This window comes from Monodelphis domestica, chromosome 3 (genome assembly GCF_027887165.1).
Source record: "Monodelphis domestica isolate mMonDom1 chromosome 3, mMonDom1.pri, whole genome shotgun sequence".
NCBI classification, from domain to species: domain Eukaryota; kingdom Metazoa; phylum Chordata; class Mammalia; order Didelphimorphia; family Didelphidae; genus Monodelphis; species Monodelphis domestica.
In genome coordinates, this window is record NC_077229.1 from 489463981 (window position 1) to 489481886 (window position 17906).

The following is a 17906-nucleotide window of genomic DNA, read 5'->3' on the forward strand; positions in this document are numbered from 1 at the left end:
ATAGATTATGTAGCTTTATAGATTAGGAAAGCAAAGTACGAAATAGTTAAGTGACCTGATTAGAATTCAAGCCCTTTGGAATTTTAAGTCCCTTTAGTTCATAAGTTTATTACATCTGCCATTGTCTTCCCATTGATATATTTTTCTCTCAGTCCTAATGACAGAATAGCAGCACTAAAATATATATATATATGTGTGAGTGTGTGTATTTTCCTGTGTCTGAAAATAATTATGTATTTAGTATATTATACATATATACTATATACATATATTATACATATAAATTATATGTTTAGTCTGAAGAAAACCTACTTTACAAGAGTGAGAATCTGAAGAAAGAAGAAATGTTAGAAGTCATCTAGTCCAACTTCCTTATTTTTACAGATCAGGAAACTGAGGTCTAAAGAGGATTAGTAATTTTCCCATGATTGCTTGGATAACAAATATCAGAGGTAGCTTTCAACCCAGGGTTTTTAATTCAAAGTCCAATCCACTGTATCATGCTGCCTTCCTCTTCAGAGAGTTGTTTCTTTAAAGTGCCTACCTTTTAATCTGGCAAACCAAGTAATGACCCTAGCTACTTTGAAACTCAAAAATATCTAGCTATATATACTGTATGACTTTGAATATTAATTCAATTCAAAGAATATTCTTGTAAAGGTCAACCATGCTTTGAGGAGATGAGGAATAGGACACAATCAATTACTCATCTGTCTCTCACTTTCATAAGTGAATTTTACACTGAGTAATGTGTGCTTTCCTCCCTTCTTTTGTTATTTAAAATTAGAAAGATGGGAAATGGAATTGGCACCACTGATTCATTTTCATTTATCCCAAAATTAAATTATTTGCTTCCAGTCACTGTTAATTACTGGTATGATAATGCTTTTAACTGATGAACCACTGTGTCAGGCTAGGAGACTCTGTCTGGTGGTCTGGTTCTATTAAAAAAAAAAAAGAAAGTCGGCCACATAGAAACAGAAGAGCAACAATTAAAATAAAACAATTTTGTTGTTGTCTGTATAGCATCTAGAAAAGGACAATCTGTATCTCCTAAGGATGGAGGCTCACAAATTTTGGACCCAGGACTGTTCCTAGTATCTTCTTAATTGTATCAAATTATAGTAATGAAGTTGGATTCAATTTATGACTGCAATTATCATTGTTATTGAGCATCTGTCCACTTAATAAAAGATTTCTACACCGAGTACCAGTAGCTAAACTAATGTTTTTAGGCAGCTTAAAAACTGTATGGAGTATAGTACCTTCTTCTCTCCTTTCCAACTATTCTGCCACGGTCTCTGACACTTCAGAAGGAGAACATTCAGAGGTTTGAGGGAAGAGTAACTAGGTGGCAGAATGAATAGAATCCCAGGTCTGAAGTCATAAAGACTTATCTTCCTGAATTCAAATTTGACCTCAGATTCTTACTAGCTGTGTGACTCTTGGCAAATCATTTCCCACTGTTTGCTTCCGTTTTACCAACTGCAAAATGAGCTGGAGAAGAGAATGGCAAACCACTCTAGTATCTTTGCCAAGAAAACCCCAAATGGGATCATGAAGAATCTGAAATGACTGAACAACAAAAATTCTTATATGGCCCTGAAATTGCCTTAAAGTTTGTATAACAGCCCTGTCCTTCTTTCATCATTTGCTGATTTCTTCTTATAGGAGTTTTCTTCCCCTCCCCTTCCCATGTGAATCTTTGTGTGAGAACCATTATTCTATTTGGTCTTTCTTTACCCCCTATTTATACATTACATTTTCCCCACATGTTAGTATACATAGATTGATATAAATGTAGTCCTTATAGAAGAGAGTTTGAGTAAAAGAAGAAGATAACATTTTTCCCCTTTCCTTAATATTTACCTTTTCAGATATTCCTTGCTCTTTGATTTTCGGTATCAAACTTTCCACAGAGCTCTGGTCTTTTCTTTGCAAAAAGTTGGAAGTCTTCTATTTTGTTGAATGCCCATACTTTCCCTTGGAAGTATATAGTCAGTTTTGCTGGGTAGCTGATTCTTGGTTGGAGACCCAGCTCTCTTGCCTTTCTGAAGATCATGTTCCATGCCTTACGATCATTCAGAGTAGAACTTGCAAGGTCTTGTGTGACCCTGATTGGTATTCCTTTATATCTAAATTGTCTTTTTCTGGCTTCCTGTAGGATTTTTTCTTTTGTTTGATAGCTTTGGAATTTGGCAATTACATTCCTGGGAGTTGTCTTTTGGGGGTTTAGTGTAGAAGGTGTTCTGTGAGCTCTGTCAGTGGCTGTATTGCCCCCTTGTTCTAGAATCTCTGGGCAATTTTCTTTGATTATATCTTGTATCACCATGTCCAGTTTGGTGTTTATTTCTGGCTTTTCTGGGAGTCCAATTATTCTTAAATTTTCTCTTCTCCCTCTATTTTCCAGATCTATCACCTTGTCGGTGAGATATTTTATGTTCTCTTCTAATTTCTTGGTGTTTTGGCTTTGCTTTATTAGTTCTTGCTTTAAAGCCTGGTTTTCTTTTACAGTTTGGTCAAACTGGTTTTGTAGATGCATGAATTTCTTTTGCATTATTTCCCACTTTTCCTCCCAGAGGGCTTCCATCTTTTTGGTCATTTCTGATTCAAATTCTTCATGGGTTTGTGGAGAGTTTCTATTTCCTTTGGAAGATTTTGGAGAATTTTCTTGTATATCTTCTTCTATCTGCTCTGTATTTTGTATTTTGGCTCCATAGAATGTGTCCAAAGTCTCCCCTTTCTTCTTATTTTTCTTGGTATTTTGGGGCTTCTGTGCTTCTGTGGAGTTTGTCATCTCTGAATGTGGAGGATTAGCTTTTCTTATCTCTGTCTGGTGATCAGAGGCTTTAGTCCTGGGCAGATGTTGGTTCTATGAGCTTTCCCTGGGTTAAACTGAATATGCCTCCCTGGAACTGGAATGGAAGGGTCGGACCACGTTGCTTTCCGGAAGTTGCCTTCAGAATCGCTGGCCGTGAGGCTGTTTCGTCGGCCTGCGGGGGGATGGGCTGCAGCTTCCCCAGCTCCGAGGGCAAGGACTTTCACTGAGACTTGGATAGCAGGATCCAGCCCGTGAGGCTGTCTTGCCCGCCCTGAGGGTTGCTGTTGTTTCGACCAGCTCTCTGCAGTGGAAGCCCCAGGCAGTAACTTTCACGGGGACTCGGGTAGAAGGCCCTGAGGGTTGTGGTTCGGAGGACCCTGCTCTCTGAGCCCAGCCGGGCTGCGGCTTCCGGGAGCCTTGGACTCTGCGCTCCTACCCCTGAGGTCCGAGTGATCTCGGGTTCTGGCTTTTGAGGGGAGCCGTACCTTTTGAACCGGGTCCAGGTCCAGGAGGAGGGTTCCCAGGGTCTGTGCTGTTGATCGTTTTGAATTTCGGCGCCTTAGGAGCTTATATTTTGAGATCGGTCGGGAAGGGTTTTCCGGAGATCTGAACTTTAGCTTTCTTTAAGCCGCCATCTTAACCGGAAGTCCCTCCATCATTTGCTGATTTCTAAGCAAAAATTAAGTTGGGGCTTTTCATTCCAATAGTTTTCCTTTGGAAGTCTTTCTGCTAGCTAGATACCACGCACATTCCTTGAGGCCAATTGGCCAAGTCAACATTCTTATAAAAACTGTAATAGCTATCATTTTTGTAGTATTATTATGTGCCAGGTGCTTTAAAGCTATTATCTAATTTAATTCACATAACAACCAATAGGTGCTATTATTGTCCTCATTTTACTGATGAGGCAAACAAGAGTAACTTGGTGAGAATCATACAACTAGTAATATACAAGGTGAGAGTTGAGTTCAAGTTGTTCTGACTCCAGGGTCAATGCTCTATTTGTTGCACTATATAGCCATCCCTTACTCCCAAGCTAAAATCTTGATCTATTGAAGTCAGCTTTGAGTGAGTGGATTTTTGTTTCTGATTTTTATCCATTAGGGAGGAATTATCTCCAACTGATTGTTTCCCAGTCCCAGATTTTTCCAGTATAGTCTAATATAATGCAATATTTCCAATAACTGAGCTCTGATTATAAGAAAAAAATTGAGTAACCTGACAGGATTATATTATACTGGTACTCAAAGAGGAAAAAAAGGAAATTGTATTAAATCCTCATTAAAAAATAAATGGGAAAAAGGTACAAGATAAAACTGCTTTTGGAAAAGAGATCACTGGATGCTATATTCTATCTCTTGATTTTTAAAAATGAAGATATGATAATTAAATAGGGCAGCAAGGTAGTGCAGTGGGTAGAGAGCTGAGCATGAGTTCAAATCCAGTCTTAAATGCTTTTAATAGCTATGTGGCCCTGGGCAAGCACTTAACCCTGTTTGCCTCAGTTTCCTCATATATAAAATGAGTTGGAGAAGGGAATGGCAAACCTCTCCAGTATCTTTGCCAAATGGGATCAGGAAGAATTAGACATGACTTAAAAACAACCAAACAGATGTGCAAATAGTATTTCCCCCTTGTGATATACTGTCAATGACTTTCTTCACATTTATAGTTTGTTTACCTCTATATTTTTGCAAGAAAATCAACCTTTCTTTTCTATCCACCCACCTCCATTTGACTTTTTATGCTTCCCCCTCAAGGTAGCATGCATAAGCCTACCAGAAAGAAGAGAAAGGATAAAAAAAGATTCTACTGCTGAGATCCTTTTTTTGGATTGGAAAATGTTACGTCTGTTAAATTTGCTGAGTTATGGATAGAGCTCTTGGTTTCCTGGCAAGATCTAGTTAGACAATGATATTTGGCATCTTCTTTCGCTCCATTACATATCCTAAGTTGATTTGACTCCTGTATTCTTAAATTTGGCATGAAAGGATAGAAATATTATTAGAACGCCAGCACAATCTCTCATTCTCACAAAGTATTCTCATTCACAAAGTATGAGATTCTTCCATGTGAATCAGTATTACATTAATGGGAAGAACAGGCCATGCTTTAACGGGCTGATAATGACCTTTGATTTTATCCCATAAAGGCCAAGGGTAAATTATGTTTCAGAAATATAGCCAATCTTATTGTATTTGGAGGATCCCAGGGTTGTTCTGCAGGTAGGCTTTTCACTTCCAATGTCTTTTTATGTTGAAAACATTGACATTATTTAAAGAATTGGGTAAAATCCTGAAAACAGTTGATTTCTGTCAGCTAGTTTCAATACCATATTATTTCCTTCTTAAGAAAATCTTTTTTTAATTGGTTGGTATTGAAATTCATACAAACTAAATCCTATTCTACTCACACCTCACCAATGTTTCAGTCATCATTCCATGTCTATCTTCCATTACCAGTAATAATTAAGATTTGGATCTCTTTCATTAACTGTCAACGTAGACTTAATAGCCTACCCTGTGAAAAATCCTTCATTAACTATTATGTTCTGATTACTTCATTTACTTCTATATCCATTCAGCACTTACTCTAGCTAATCTCAGCATTAGCCAATTTGCAGCAATTTTTTTGAAGAACAGAAAGAGAAGTTTCCAGGTTAATTGAACTTAGACAGGAGTCTCCCCAGCACTAAAAGTTCCGATTATTAGTTGGTCTTTAGTAGGGTTAACATTCTTAATGGCTTTTCAAATTTGTTTGCTATTTTTAGCTATCTCTGGCCATTGTTAAGATTAACCATATAATGCTGGCATGAGTAGATAAGGACTTGAGCCATAAATTAATATAAAATTATAATTTTATTCATTCATAAATATTTGTATCTATTCTTTAGTATTTACGTGTATATTACAATTAGAGTGTAATTCCTCAAGGCCAGGAACTATGGATACTATTATGTGATGCTGTATGTTTTACTTAGGTGAGTAATAAGTGTGATGGACATCCTGACTATATATTTATATATACTTTATAAACTTAGGGGGGTTGCAAAAGAAATAATAATTCATCTATAAAAGAAAAAATATGTAAATGTACTATATGTGTCAGTTGAGATTTCTAGCAGATAAATTCTTGATGTACAATGCAGAAGCTCTATATGACTTTCCTGTGATTCCATTAAAGTTTTAAAGAATTCCTGTAACACCAGACATTGTAGTGGGGAAACTACATTTCTCCCACTATAGCCAACTCCCAGGAAAAGACATTTCTTGCAAGGAACTCTGCTCTTTTTAGAATTGTCCATGAGAAAGGCAGGTCAGATGAATTGGAGGAGGTATTAGATAACAGGATGGCTGATCTAATTTTGTTTTTCAGTTTTTTCCCTGCCAGCTGGCCTCTTCTATAGACTTACTTGCTCTCTTTTTCTGTTATTCTCCATGTAGTCTTGATTTTTATGTCTTTGTTGTTGTTGTTGTTGAGTCATGTCAGACTCTTCGTGACCTCATTTGGGGTTCTCTTGGCAAAGACACTGTAGTGGTATGCCGTTTCACTCTTCAGCTCATTTTTAAGGGTGAGGAACTGAGGCAAACAGGATTAAGTGACTGGACCTGTTCAGGTAGTAAGTATCTGAGACAATATTTGAACCAAAGAAGATGAGACCTTGTGACTTTAGACCTGGCACTATCCACTGTGGAACCCAGCTGCCCCTTTCCAAAGGGCAACTTACAGTCCTAAGGCAATTTAAGCATTAACATATGGTACAAAAGTGATATGACATTTAATGTAAAATAACACAAGATCCAGATAAATAAGTAAAGTAAATGCTTTCATAATTTTCCTAGGCTTAAAACCTGAGTCATCTTTGACTTTTCTCTCTTCCTCTCTCCCATGTCCCCAGATTGTCAAATACTTCTAGTTCTACTCCTACATTTCTCAAATCCATTCTCTCTTTTCTATTCCTATTACCTCCCTTCCTATTCAGGCCCTCCTTCTCTCTCCTGCAATTATAATACCATGATAAATAGTTTTCTGGGCTTTAGTCTCCAGCCTGTCCCCACTCCCATTCCATTGTTCACACCTCTTCAAGACTAAATTTCAAGACTAAATTTCCAGTTGCACATTTATGATCTTGTCATTTCTGTGAACAAAAGCCTTAAATGATATATCAGTGCTTAATGACTAAATGTCAGATTGCTTATCCCTGCATTTAAGGCTCCCTAGAATCCATCTACATCCTACCTTTTCCACTTTCTGACTCCCCTTCAGCTATTCAATATTCACTATTCCCATCTACCTGCTCTTACTCATCTTAGTACCTTTTCTTCCATTATTACTTACTCTTATCACAACAAAGTCTCATATCTGTCCATTGAAATAAGGCACATCCTTCAAGGTATGAGTTCTCTCATCAGTCATTCTGTGATTGCCAGTCATAAATTAATTTTGTCATTTTCAAGTTTTTCCTTTGACTTTTTCTCATTTTTCATATTCTAGTTTATGCTATATTCCTCTCTTCTGACTTGTATTTCTAACGCTTTGCATAGGCCACTCTTCTGTCTTTCAGTAACTAACGCACTGTGACTTTCACAAATTATGGACTTAATAAATGTTTGATGAATCAAGTTCTTTAATTTGGACACCTGTATGAAATTGTTTAAGCAATAAGTTTGGCTTTTAGATTTTCTATCCAATAACTTGAAACTTTCCTGGATTTTTTCAAATGCTCTTTTTATCTACAGACATTTTTTTTTCTGTTCTGACTTGCTAGAAAGTGAACAGTACAAGAATGAGGAGTGGTTGTGTAAACCATCTTATAGCGTAGACATTTTGGGGAGAATTGAGTGCATAACAGTGAGCACTAGCCTGGAGCTTATAGGAAAAAAAGTGAGCCTTCATTTATACAACTTCATCTTTCTTTTTTATTACCCATTTCACCCCATCCTACTTTTCTTTTTCCTCTCATATACCTCTTTTATATAAAATCCTACTATCTCTAAAGTAACTCAACCCAACTCTCTTTTTCTCATATCTGCTCTCCCACTAGGCTTACTTCAGTGCCAAGCCTGTATTTCATTGCCTTCAAGCCTCTGTGACACAGTGTAGCCTAAAGACAAATATATTAAGGAAGAACACCAAAGAATACACAATTTGGTGAGGGCAACTTTTAGAGTAAACGTGGTGTGGTTCATATATTGCTAATGCTCTGCCCGATCTAAATATGCTCCTCACCTTTGTGGAATTCTCAACAATGGTTAAATCAAAAACCCAAAGCCATGCAGTCAGTTTTTCACTTTCTACTCCTATGTTGAAAGGCCATTGGGTTCATAATAGATTTCATGGCCATGTCAAAATTAATCACACTTTTATTATACTATAATTATTTTTACTTTTAAAAATTCTCTTGCAAAAAAAAGTAGCATCCTTCTATATCTTGAATGTTTATCTTGGAAAATATAACCATTGCAATTTCCTTGAACACATTAAATACTTCCTTTGTTTCATGTTGTCTGAATGTTTTAAATTGATTCAAATTCTAACTTTTCTTAACTGAACACATTCTTGTAAGCAGGTAGATGTTTAAAGATGGAGAGAAATTAATATCTTTAATTTTTCAGTATTGATCAAATTCAGAAATTTGGGATCAGAAGTATAGAATAGAGAAGGCAAATAGGGCAGCTGACCTGGTGCTGACCAAGATTGGGCTTGTAAATAGATGGAGTGAGCAGCAGGGGCAGGGGTGCAAATCAAAGAATTTGGTTATCACTAGAGATTTTTTTAAAAACTATAAATCTAATCATCAATTAAAAAACCCAGAAAATTAATAATAAAATATGCATATTAACAATAGCTGACATTTATAAAGAATTTTAAAGTTTGTAAAGCCTTCAGATTTGTTTTCATTTGGCTGTTGTCTTTTATTGTTGTAGTCACTGTATATATTATTTTGTGCCAGCAACTTTCTATAGTTACAATCTGGAAATGGTACTATAATGAAAGCACTTTAAATCCATGCACAAAGATCTTAATTAAATTTTGTTCAAAATATTCTGTGCTTATAAGGAATAAAAAGTCACTTAAACTGAAGCCATGTTTATCAAAACCACTAGGTCAAGATATGAAATTCTTCTAGGCAAAGTTTTATGATTTTATTATTATATTCAACTCAGGTTATACAGTGATACTGCTAAGGTAAAGTAGAAAAAATAAAAATAAAATAAATATTCACAAGCTAACCAGTAGAGAAATTCACTGAGAGGAATTGGAATTTCTTTCTCCACCTCTGTATCTCTTTCTCATTGGCTTCATTTTTAATGAAGAAAGGATAGCAAACTGTTGAATTCAAGGAGAATGAAGAGGAAAACTAAAGTTTCTTTTCAGTTGGCTCAGATATTCAGGAAGTAAACAAAGTTGCTTCTTCTGTGATACATATTTTCCAATATCTTTTTGTTGTGTCAAAAGATGTCAAAAACTGGGCCTTGATTAAAAAACTGAGCAGATCTTTTTTTACAATATTAGTTGTATATGTGAAATGCACATCAATGACTTTCTAAAAATCTAAACCATAGCCAAATTGGTGAGTCCTTTTCTAATGAAATTCAAGAGGCATTTATTAAGTACATGCTAAGATCAAAACATTTTGTTAGATATGTAGGGATTAAATTTATGGTTGGACTAAATATAAGAAAAATGTGGTCACCAATTTATAACTCATGTCAAAAATAACTTTTTAGCAGTTTATTTACAAAAAGGTATAAAGAGTGAAAGTAGAGAAATGAGAAAGAGGGTAGAGAAGATATCTATCCTATAACACTAGATATTTGCTCTAGCCTGGCTCAAACCAGGCAGGGCTTATTAACCTTCCGCCAGAGGACCCTCAGCCAGAGGATCCAGTGATGAATAAAGCAAGGGTTTCACCCACCCCCTCCCCGGAAACTAATCTCTCCAGAAGCTAGGAAGAGATTCAGCTTTTCATTCACCCAAGTAGTGATTCCAAAGGGAGAATCCAAGAGCAGTCTTACCAGAAGCAGTCCAAGAGTCAAAAGGCAAGGTCCTAAGCTGGAACTCCTCCAACGCCAAGTCCAAAGGAGAAAGTGAGTTTGGAGAGGAAGTTCAGGACTTTGATAGTGCTTATTCCACATCACTTCCTGTCCCTCCTTCCTCTTTATGAAGACCAATTGCAGACTTTAAATTTGCTTAGCACTGCACAGGGGGCAGTCAGTCACTTCCGGAGGTGTAAACCACTTTAATAAGTGGCTTGTGGACTTCTCCTACTTAATAGTTAAATATGGGTGTCTTCACTTTTTTTTTAATTAAATTTAAAAGTAGGCATAGGAAAGTTAGTCCTAGCTTCACAATCCCCCTGTGATCCTTTGGGAGACTAGTCTCCCCAGTGGATCATTTAACATAATTAGCTTATACCGCTAAAGATCTTTTAACTACAGCTGCATACAGTATTGCACCTTCTAAGAGGAAACTACAATAGTTAGAGATAAGAGGGAAATAAGAGCGAGAAAGAGCAAACCAATATTTGCTAGGTGCATTAAAAAAAAAACAACAAACCCAACAATTAGGGGGCAGTCCCCTTTGACATAAAAGTCTACATTTAGAATAAATGTGTTTAACCTCCTTCAGTTCAATCAATTGCATCCCAAAGTTTTTTCTGGATCTTCTGATACAATGTAGGTTACTGCAGGCATCTTTATGGCACCTTCTCCAAAAAGTTCTTTTTCTGGATTCAAGGAGTTAGCAAGATGCTTTTCCTGATTTTTTTTCTCAAACAAAATTTTTAAATCTTGGATTTTATGAAAAATACACACTGGATACAAAGATAAAATGAAAAACAATTCCTCTCAAGGAGGGTGCATTTTACTAAGGGATAGAATATGTAAACAGACAAGTAGATACAATATAATTTGGAGAGAGAGAGAGAGAGAGAGAGAGAGAGAGAGAGAGAGAGAGAGAGAGAGAGAGAATGATCAACCAGAGAAATCACAAAAGACTTCCTGTAGACAATGGCACTGATTTTAGCCTTGAAGATAACTAAGGGATTCTTCTAGAGCAACATTTCTCCAATGTGATCTAGGGGGCCCTGTGAGTCCTTGAAACCCTTTCAGGGGACCTACAAGATCAAAACTGTTTTCTGAATATAAAAGTATTTTATAATAAATATCAATAGATATAATCCACCTAAAAAAAGCTTTGGGGGGCATCCTCAATAAATTTGAAGAGTAAAAGGGTCCTGAGACCAAAAAAAAAAATTGAGAATTGCTGTACTAGGGTGAGGAGGAGAAAAGGCATTCTAGGTATGCCTTTGCAAACACTTAAGGGTTAAAGATGGAGTATAGTGAACAGGGAATACCAAATATGCCAGTTTGCCTGGAAGAGGAAGTTCATGAAACGGAGTAATACAAAAATAAGCCTGACTATAAAAGAACTTTAAGTGCCTTATGGGAGGATTTATATTTTATCCTCCAAGCTACTAGAGATTCTTGACCAGGCCAGCAATGTGGTCAGACCAGAGTTTTAACAAGATTATTTCATGACCATGTGGAGGATAAATTGAGGGAGAGACTAGAAGCAAGGAGTCAATTTAGAAAAAAAAATTTAACATCATCACTAGGGTGAAAATTGGAATGACATAGTAAATTGATAGCTGGTTTCCAGTGAGAAAGACTGGGAAAGGTAGGTGGATCCCTGGGTAGAGGCTGTATCTGGAGTCAAGAAGGATTGAGTTCACATGTGGCTACAGACACTAACTAGTTGTGTGAACCTTGGCAAGTTATTTAATTCCTATTTGCCTCAGATTCCCATGTGTAAAATAAGGATAATAATAGTATCCACTTTAAAGTATTTTTGTGAAGATCAAAAGAGCTAATATTTATAAATTGCTTTGAAAACTTTAAAGTGCTATATAAATGACAGCTATTGTTATTCTCATCATTATTTTAACTCTCAGTGCCCTAGGCAACTTTCAAAAATTGTATGTTGAATATTTACAGATATGTATTGGTATTGGTAATTTCCTAAAACAATATAATCATAGGTCCAGATGAAACTAACAAACCACTAAGGAGGTTTCTCATGGACTGAAAGACAGTCTATCATACTTGTATGTAGCACAGTTTGGGAAAACCATTCCAGATCCTGTTGCCAAAAGCCTTCCACATAATAAACATCAAAAAGGGGACCTTTCCCCTAATAGCATTCTAGTATTGAGTAGCTGGAGGCAGAGGAGGCATGTCCAAAGACAAGAACAAAGGATCAGTATTCCATGTGAGATTATCTCCCATTTTTCCTTTTTAAATCTTGTTTATATATAGATCTTTGAATGTTGCATCCCTCATTGTGAAAACTGATAAAGGCAGTGACTACATTATTTTCTTTTGTTTTGTTTTTGAATAATCCTCAGTACTTAGTACAGTGCCTGGCATACTGTAGTCCTTTACTAAGTGCTCATTGACTTGACTTGAACATTGCAGAAGCATCAGGATCCAAAGGGCAAAAGAGACAAAGGAAATATCCAGTCAGCAGGAATCCAAGGAAGTGGTTATCCAAATGAGTTTGAGCTCACGCTCCTGTTCTATTTTCTGGTCTCACTCTCTTTGGAGCCTGAGGATTTGAGTGTTACTTCTTAGTCTTCTGCATGTATAACATTAAGGTGTTATGTATGCAGCTGCTTAACTTAATTATTTGTGATTCAAAATTTGTTCCTACAATAACACTTTTCTCCACAGCATTTTTAAGTAAAAAAGTAAAAAGAAATAGATTTATCATTATTATGCAAAGATCCAGCAATTAAGCTTATAACAGAAAGCATAAATGAATATAACAATACCAGCAATGATAAGAGAAATATAAAAAAGAAAGATACATCACTGAATGAGGAATACTCCAACGCCTAAATATTCTTTGCTGGGAAGTCCCTTTGTTCAACATTTCAGGGTCCCATTTTAAAAAGCCCCAACCAAAGCATCCTTTCCATGGATGAGACTTCAAAGTCCACTCTTCAGAAGGGTTTTTTTTTTTAACTTCAAAACAAAGATGGCATTTTACCAACTGTAATTTGCAAGACCACTTCCAAGGCCTCAGTGACCCAGTCAAGATCCTAAGCCCCCCGGAAGCTTTGCCTCTGCTAATATCTAGACTGGGCAGCTCATTCAAGTTCTCTATGTCTCCTTTTTCAGCTTCTGTTCCCTCTAAGAAAAATGGATTGACTCTTACCTCTTTCTGTGGAGATATAAGAGCAAATGAGATACCAAGGAAAGTGCTTTGAGCTCTTCTAAGGAAAGAGACTATAGAATCACAGAACATTTATTATTTATCCTGTCATTTTGTGAGTTGGCAAGACTCATAGAACCAAACAAACAAAAACCCATAGTATTGTTTGTAAATATGTACAGAGACTTCTGGATCGTAGGGCTGAATGAGTTCCCAGGAGGATATTAAGAGTCAGGCTGTTACCTGACTTCCAGTCAGAATTTACTTCCAGTCTTAAACTCTTCCAGATCAATCATCATAAGACATTTTTCTCAGGTTTCTAAAGGGTTCTACATCTTTATCTGTGGTCTAGTGCCTCAGCCCTTTCAGCCCAAATGCTTTATGGATTCATTTGGATGACACTTTTAGAGTTTTCAAATTATTCCCACATCCTTGTGACTATATTTGAGAAGTGGTGGATAGAGGAGTTCAGAAGACCTAGGGTTAAGTCCTACCTCCACTATATAATGCGAGTAAATTGCTTAATATCTCATTGCCCCCTAGACTCTAAAATAAGTTACAGAGGAGTAACCCATCTATGTTGGTGAAGAAAGTTTCTACACCTAAGTTCCCTCACACCAATGAAATACTTCATTGGAAGAAACAAAAACATCTGATTGAATACTTTGTAGTCTGGCACTTGAGAAAATGTGAGTACTTAGAGGTGAACTAACATAGCCAAAGTCACAGTGTGCTCCTGAATCAGCCCATGACTACTGACTCAGTCCTCTTTCCAATAGACAAAATACTGCTCCATAGTAATCTTCTGTTATCTATTCTCTACCATCCTGTGTTAATGGAAAAAAATACTTCAATCATATTGATTGATTGGCTCCCTTTAAAGTCTCATCAGAGACATTATCTTGCTATTTCATATTAAGCACCATATGAATGAATGAATGAGATTTATTAATTGCTTATTATGTAACAAGCCTATAGTATCTGTGTCTCTATTCCCTTCTTGTTTCTGTCCTCATTCATTTGTAAGTTAAGCAAAACTGGAGTGCATAAATGAAAAATTTATTCAAAATTCAAAGAAAAGCCATGACAAGATTCTCCTTATCAGGAATTAGCATCAGTAGCAAACAGAATGCTCCCAGCCACATTGTTGCTTGGAATTGAAACTTTTACTTTAAAGATTAATCCTAGATCAGTTTGGAATTCGATGCTATATTGACTCTAGATAACAGGACCATAGACCTAGAACAGATTCTTCATCTTTTTTTGAGTCTTGAATCCATTTGGCAATCTAGTGAAGCCTAGGGACCTGTTCCCAGAATACTGTTTTTAATGCATAGATAAAACATAGCTAATATGTTGATAAAATAAACTCATTACATTGAAATATGGTTATCTAAACATTTTTCACATCTTGAAGACCTCTTGAAAAATACCCATGGACTCCAGGTTAAGAAGCCTTGATCTAGAGGGAAAAGGAACCTCAGAGGCCATCTAGACCCCTAATTATTCATATGAGTAAAGTGATGATCAAAGAGCCAAAATGTCTTTTCTGGTTCCATATAGGTAGTAAACCTTAGAGGCTGGATTTGACCCCAAGCCCTCTGACTCCAGAACTTTACTATACCATACTGCTTCTTCATTGTAGTGCCATCTGCCAAAGAGTATGCTTCTTTGATCTTCCTTGTCTTGTACTTGTATAATAAAAAAATATTTTGGAGCTTAGTAAAAAGACTAATTCAAATCTCTATCAGGATGTTTATTTTCCATTGGGCTAGACCCAAGGTACCTTGCTGACCTAAATCTGTCACCAGGTAGGCAAAATTGTTCAAAACTTTCATTTTACATAGGGTCTATATTTCCTACCCTAGTTTTTATGCTTATCTGTTATATCTTGGCAGGATTGGAGGAGCTATTCCAACTGTCTTTTCCTATTTTGCTGAAGTACTTGCCCGAGAGAAACGAGGGGAACACCTGAGCTGGCTCTGCATGTTCTGGATGATTGGAGCTATCTATGCCTCAGCCATGGCTTGGGCCATTATCCCTCACTACGGTAAGATGCTTGCTCTTTCCTGGATTATATATATCATGGATTTTTTTTCAACCTATTTCTCACAGTAGATGCCAATCTTAGAACAAGGTTCTGTGCAAATATCTCCATCTTGTCTGCTTCGGTTTTAGTTCATTTACATAGAACCGAACGATTTAGAAACTGATCAACGGTGATATGAATAGCTTTTAATTCTTGTTTAAATTTATTTCTGTTGATTCTTTCCTTCTCCTCTATGGGACTTATACTAGTGGAGTGAGAAGACAAAAAGATTATCCATAACAACCGCTATGGCAACATTATTTTACTTGATCTGGAAATGCTGACATATATCTCAAAAACAAATGTGAATGTACAAACACATATACCTGCACATACACACATTCATCCTCTCAGTGCCACATTCAGATATCAACCTGGGGTCTACCCAGTGGCTGACAGCTCAGCACCCAGGAGAAGATCTAGAGGAAGCTTGTGTCCCCACAAATAATTTACAAAAGGGATAATCTACTCACATAAGTAAGTGAGAATTGTATGATCCATTCAATGCTTTTCCATCTGGTCATTTTCATCTTCCTCAGTTTCATTCCTTGATTCTTTATGTGAGGGTAATGAGGAATTGCTCCATTCACTTCCAAGTGCATGGTGCTCCTGATTAGAGGTCAGACTATACCAACATGTGAAAAAATTATTATATTCAGTTGATAGCAGCCTAACACTCAGGAGACAAATAAAGGAAGGTCATTTTGATTATATTGGAGCTGCTAAGCAGATAAAATTGGACTATTATTTACAACAAGAAAAAATTTTTTAATTTAAACTCTGATACCACATGGAAACTCATTTGTTTTTTCAAAATTTTGCCACATTTAACTATGCCTAATTTTTAAAAACTTACATTCTACCACAATATTAGCTCACTTTTATCTAACACTTTATCATTGACAAAACATTTTCTTTACAACCCTGAGATAAGTAGAGCAAGTATTATCATCACTGAAAGTTGAAACTTAAAGCAGGTAAGTGACTCACCTTTAACATGTAGCTAATGGATGTCAAAGGCAGAACTCTTGAGTCAAACTCATGTAATTCAGTGAAGTATTCTTTCCACCTTAAATAAAATCTGTTCTTTGTTACAGAATGTGGTTTTTCATTAAAATTCCTTTCATAGAATTTTATTTTGTGACAATAACCAAATAAGACTGTTTTAATATCCTGACACATTGCAAATTGTTGGATCTTAAATTTTGAAATGTATATTGTTATAGTTACTCCATTTATAATTCTGATGAATTAAAGGAAAATGCACATCAAAAAAAGAACAAACAAATTTTAAAAGATCATCTTCTTGGCCAGAGTAGATAAAAAGGAAAACAATTTCCAATTTTTTAAATTGAGTTTGGAGTGCAGAACAAAAATATTTGGTCTCTCCTTCTTTGGGGCACATTAGCATCTATGTGTAAAAATGCCAGAGATATTCCCAAACAGAAGACTAAACATGTTCATCATTCTTTGGGATTTTTTTATTCTGCTGCCACCACCATCAAATTTAAGGAAAGTTCATCAGGTTTAATTGTGATCCTAGAACTTTGGTCTTCATTCTCATTCAACTTCATTTCTCTGAAGCACATGAACAAAAATCATCACTATCTTACCCAGTCACATAGAGTAGGTGTACTACTTTTCTCTATAGAAGACATCTTGTAAGATGAACTTTTTTTTATTTTAAAATTTATTTAAAATTCCCAGGTATCGCTCTTCTTTCCTCCCCTTCTTGCACTAGAGAAGGCATCATGTGACAAAAGACATGTATATATTGAAGTATATTGATTGATACTTTGCTGGACCCATGATTCATCAGTGATCATCGCTGATGCAAGTTGTGATCTACCCACACCTTCTCATCCTTTGAGGTTCTTGTCCATGACCCCTCCATAAAACTTCCACTCAACATGTTGGTAACCTTCTTCTGGTTCTTCTGGTTCAATGGGGATTTGATTGGGGATGCTGACTTTAAATGATCACCTTATTGCAAATAGTAATAATATGGAAATAGGTCTTGATCAATGACACTTGTACAACCCAGTGGAATTGAGCATTGGCTATGGGAGAGGGTGGGAGGAGAGGCAGGAAAGAACATTAATCATGCAAGCATGGAAAAATAATCTAAATTAATTAATTAAATAAATGAATTTCAAAAACTAAAACTAAAAATAATTAAATAAATGAATTCCTGGTTCTACCAATGCAACCTTAATGCCAGAGCCCCAGCTATGCAGGGGGCCATACTTCTTCCTCCAGAGAGCATGTGGTTCCCACAAACTTGCCCTATGATTCCCTTTGAAGAAACAGGTCATGACTGACCTATGAGATTTTTAGGGACAGATCACCCCCTCCTGGCAGTAGGACTGAATGTCTCCAACCCTTTGCCAGGTTATTCTTCTGTATCCTCTTGGCCCCTCCTGTGCATTGTCACATCATCACTTCCACTATCTTCAGGGTCATTTCTAATTAAATTTGTCCCTTGTACAATTTCTCCTACTTATGGACTCTTATTTAGCCTGTCTCTCTTGCCTCTCAGTCTCACTTTGACTGATTCAGTTCCTTTTCTAGTAATTCATATCTCTGATGATATCTTCTTGTCACATCTTGTGAGCTAGTCACCATTGCTAATGCTGCTGCCTAGAGTCTACCATTCATCTATTGCTGTCTTAGTTACTAATATCTTTTATTCTTTCAAGATGTTGATTTTCTGTGATTAATAGGTGACATATTACCTAGAACACTGGACTCAGAGTTAAAAAGATAAAAATCTGATCT

General features: G+C 36.3%; 1 protein-coding gene across 1 annotated transcript in view; it reads left to right on the top strand.

Annotated features, from left to right (window-relative positions):
* The window catches only part of SV2C (synaptic vesicle glycoprotein 2C), a 233679-nt gene that overhangs the window by 113723 nt on the left and 102050 nt on the right, over positions 1-17906 (top strand). Inside the window, exon 4 of the mRNA XM_056824761.1 lies at positions 14938-15089. Coding sequence (XP_056680739.1) covers positions 14938-15089 — 152 coding nt within the window. The remainder of the gene's footprint in view (positions 1-14937; positions 15090-17906) is intronic.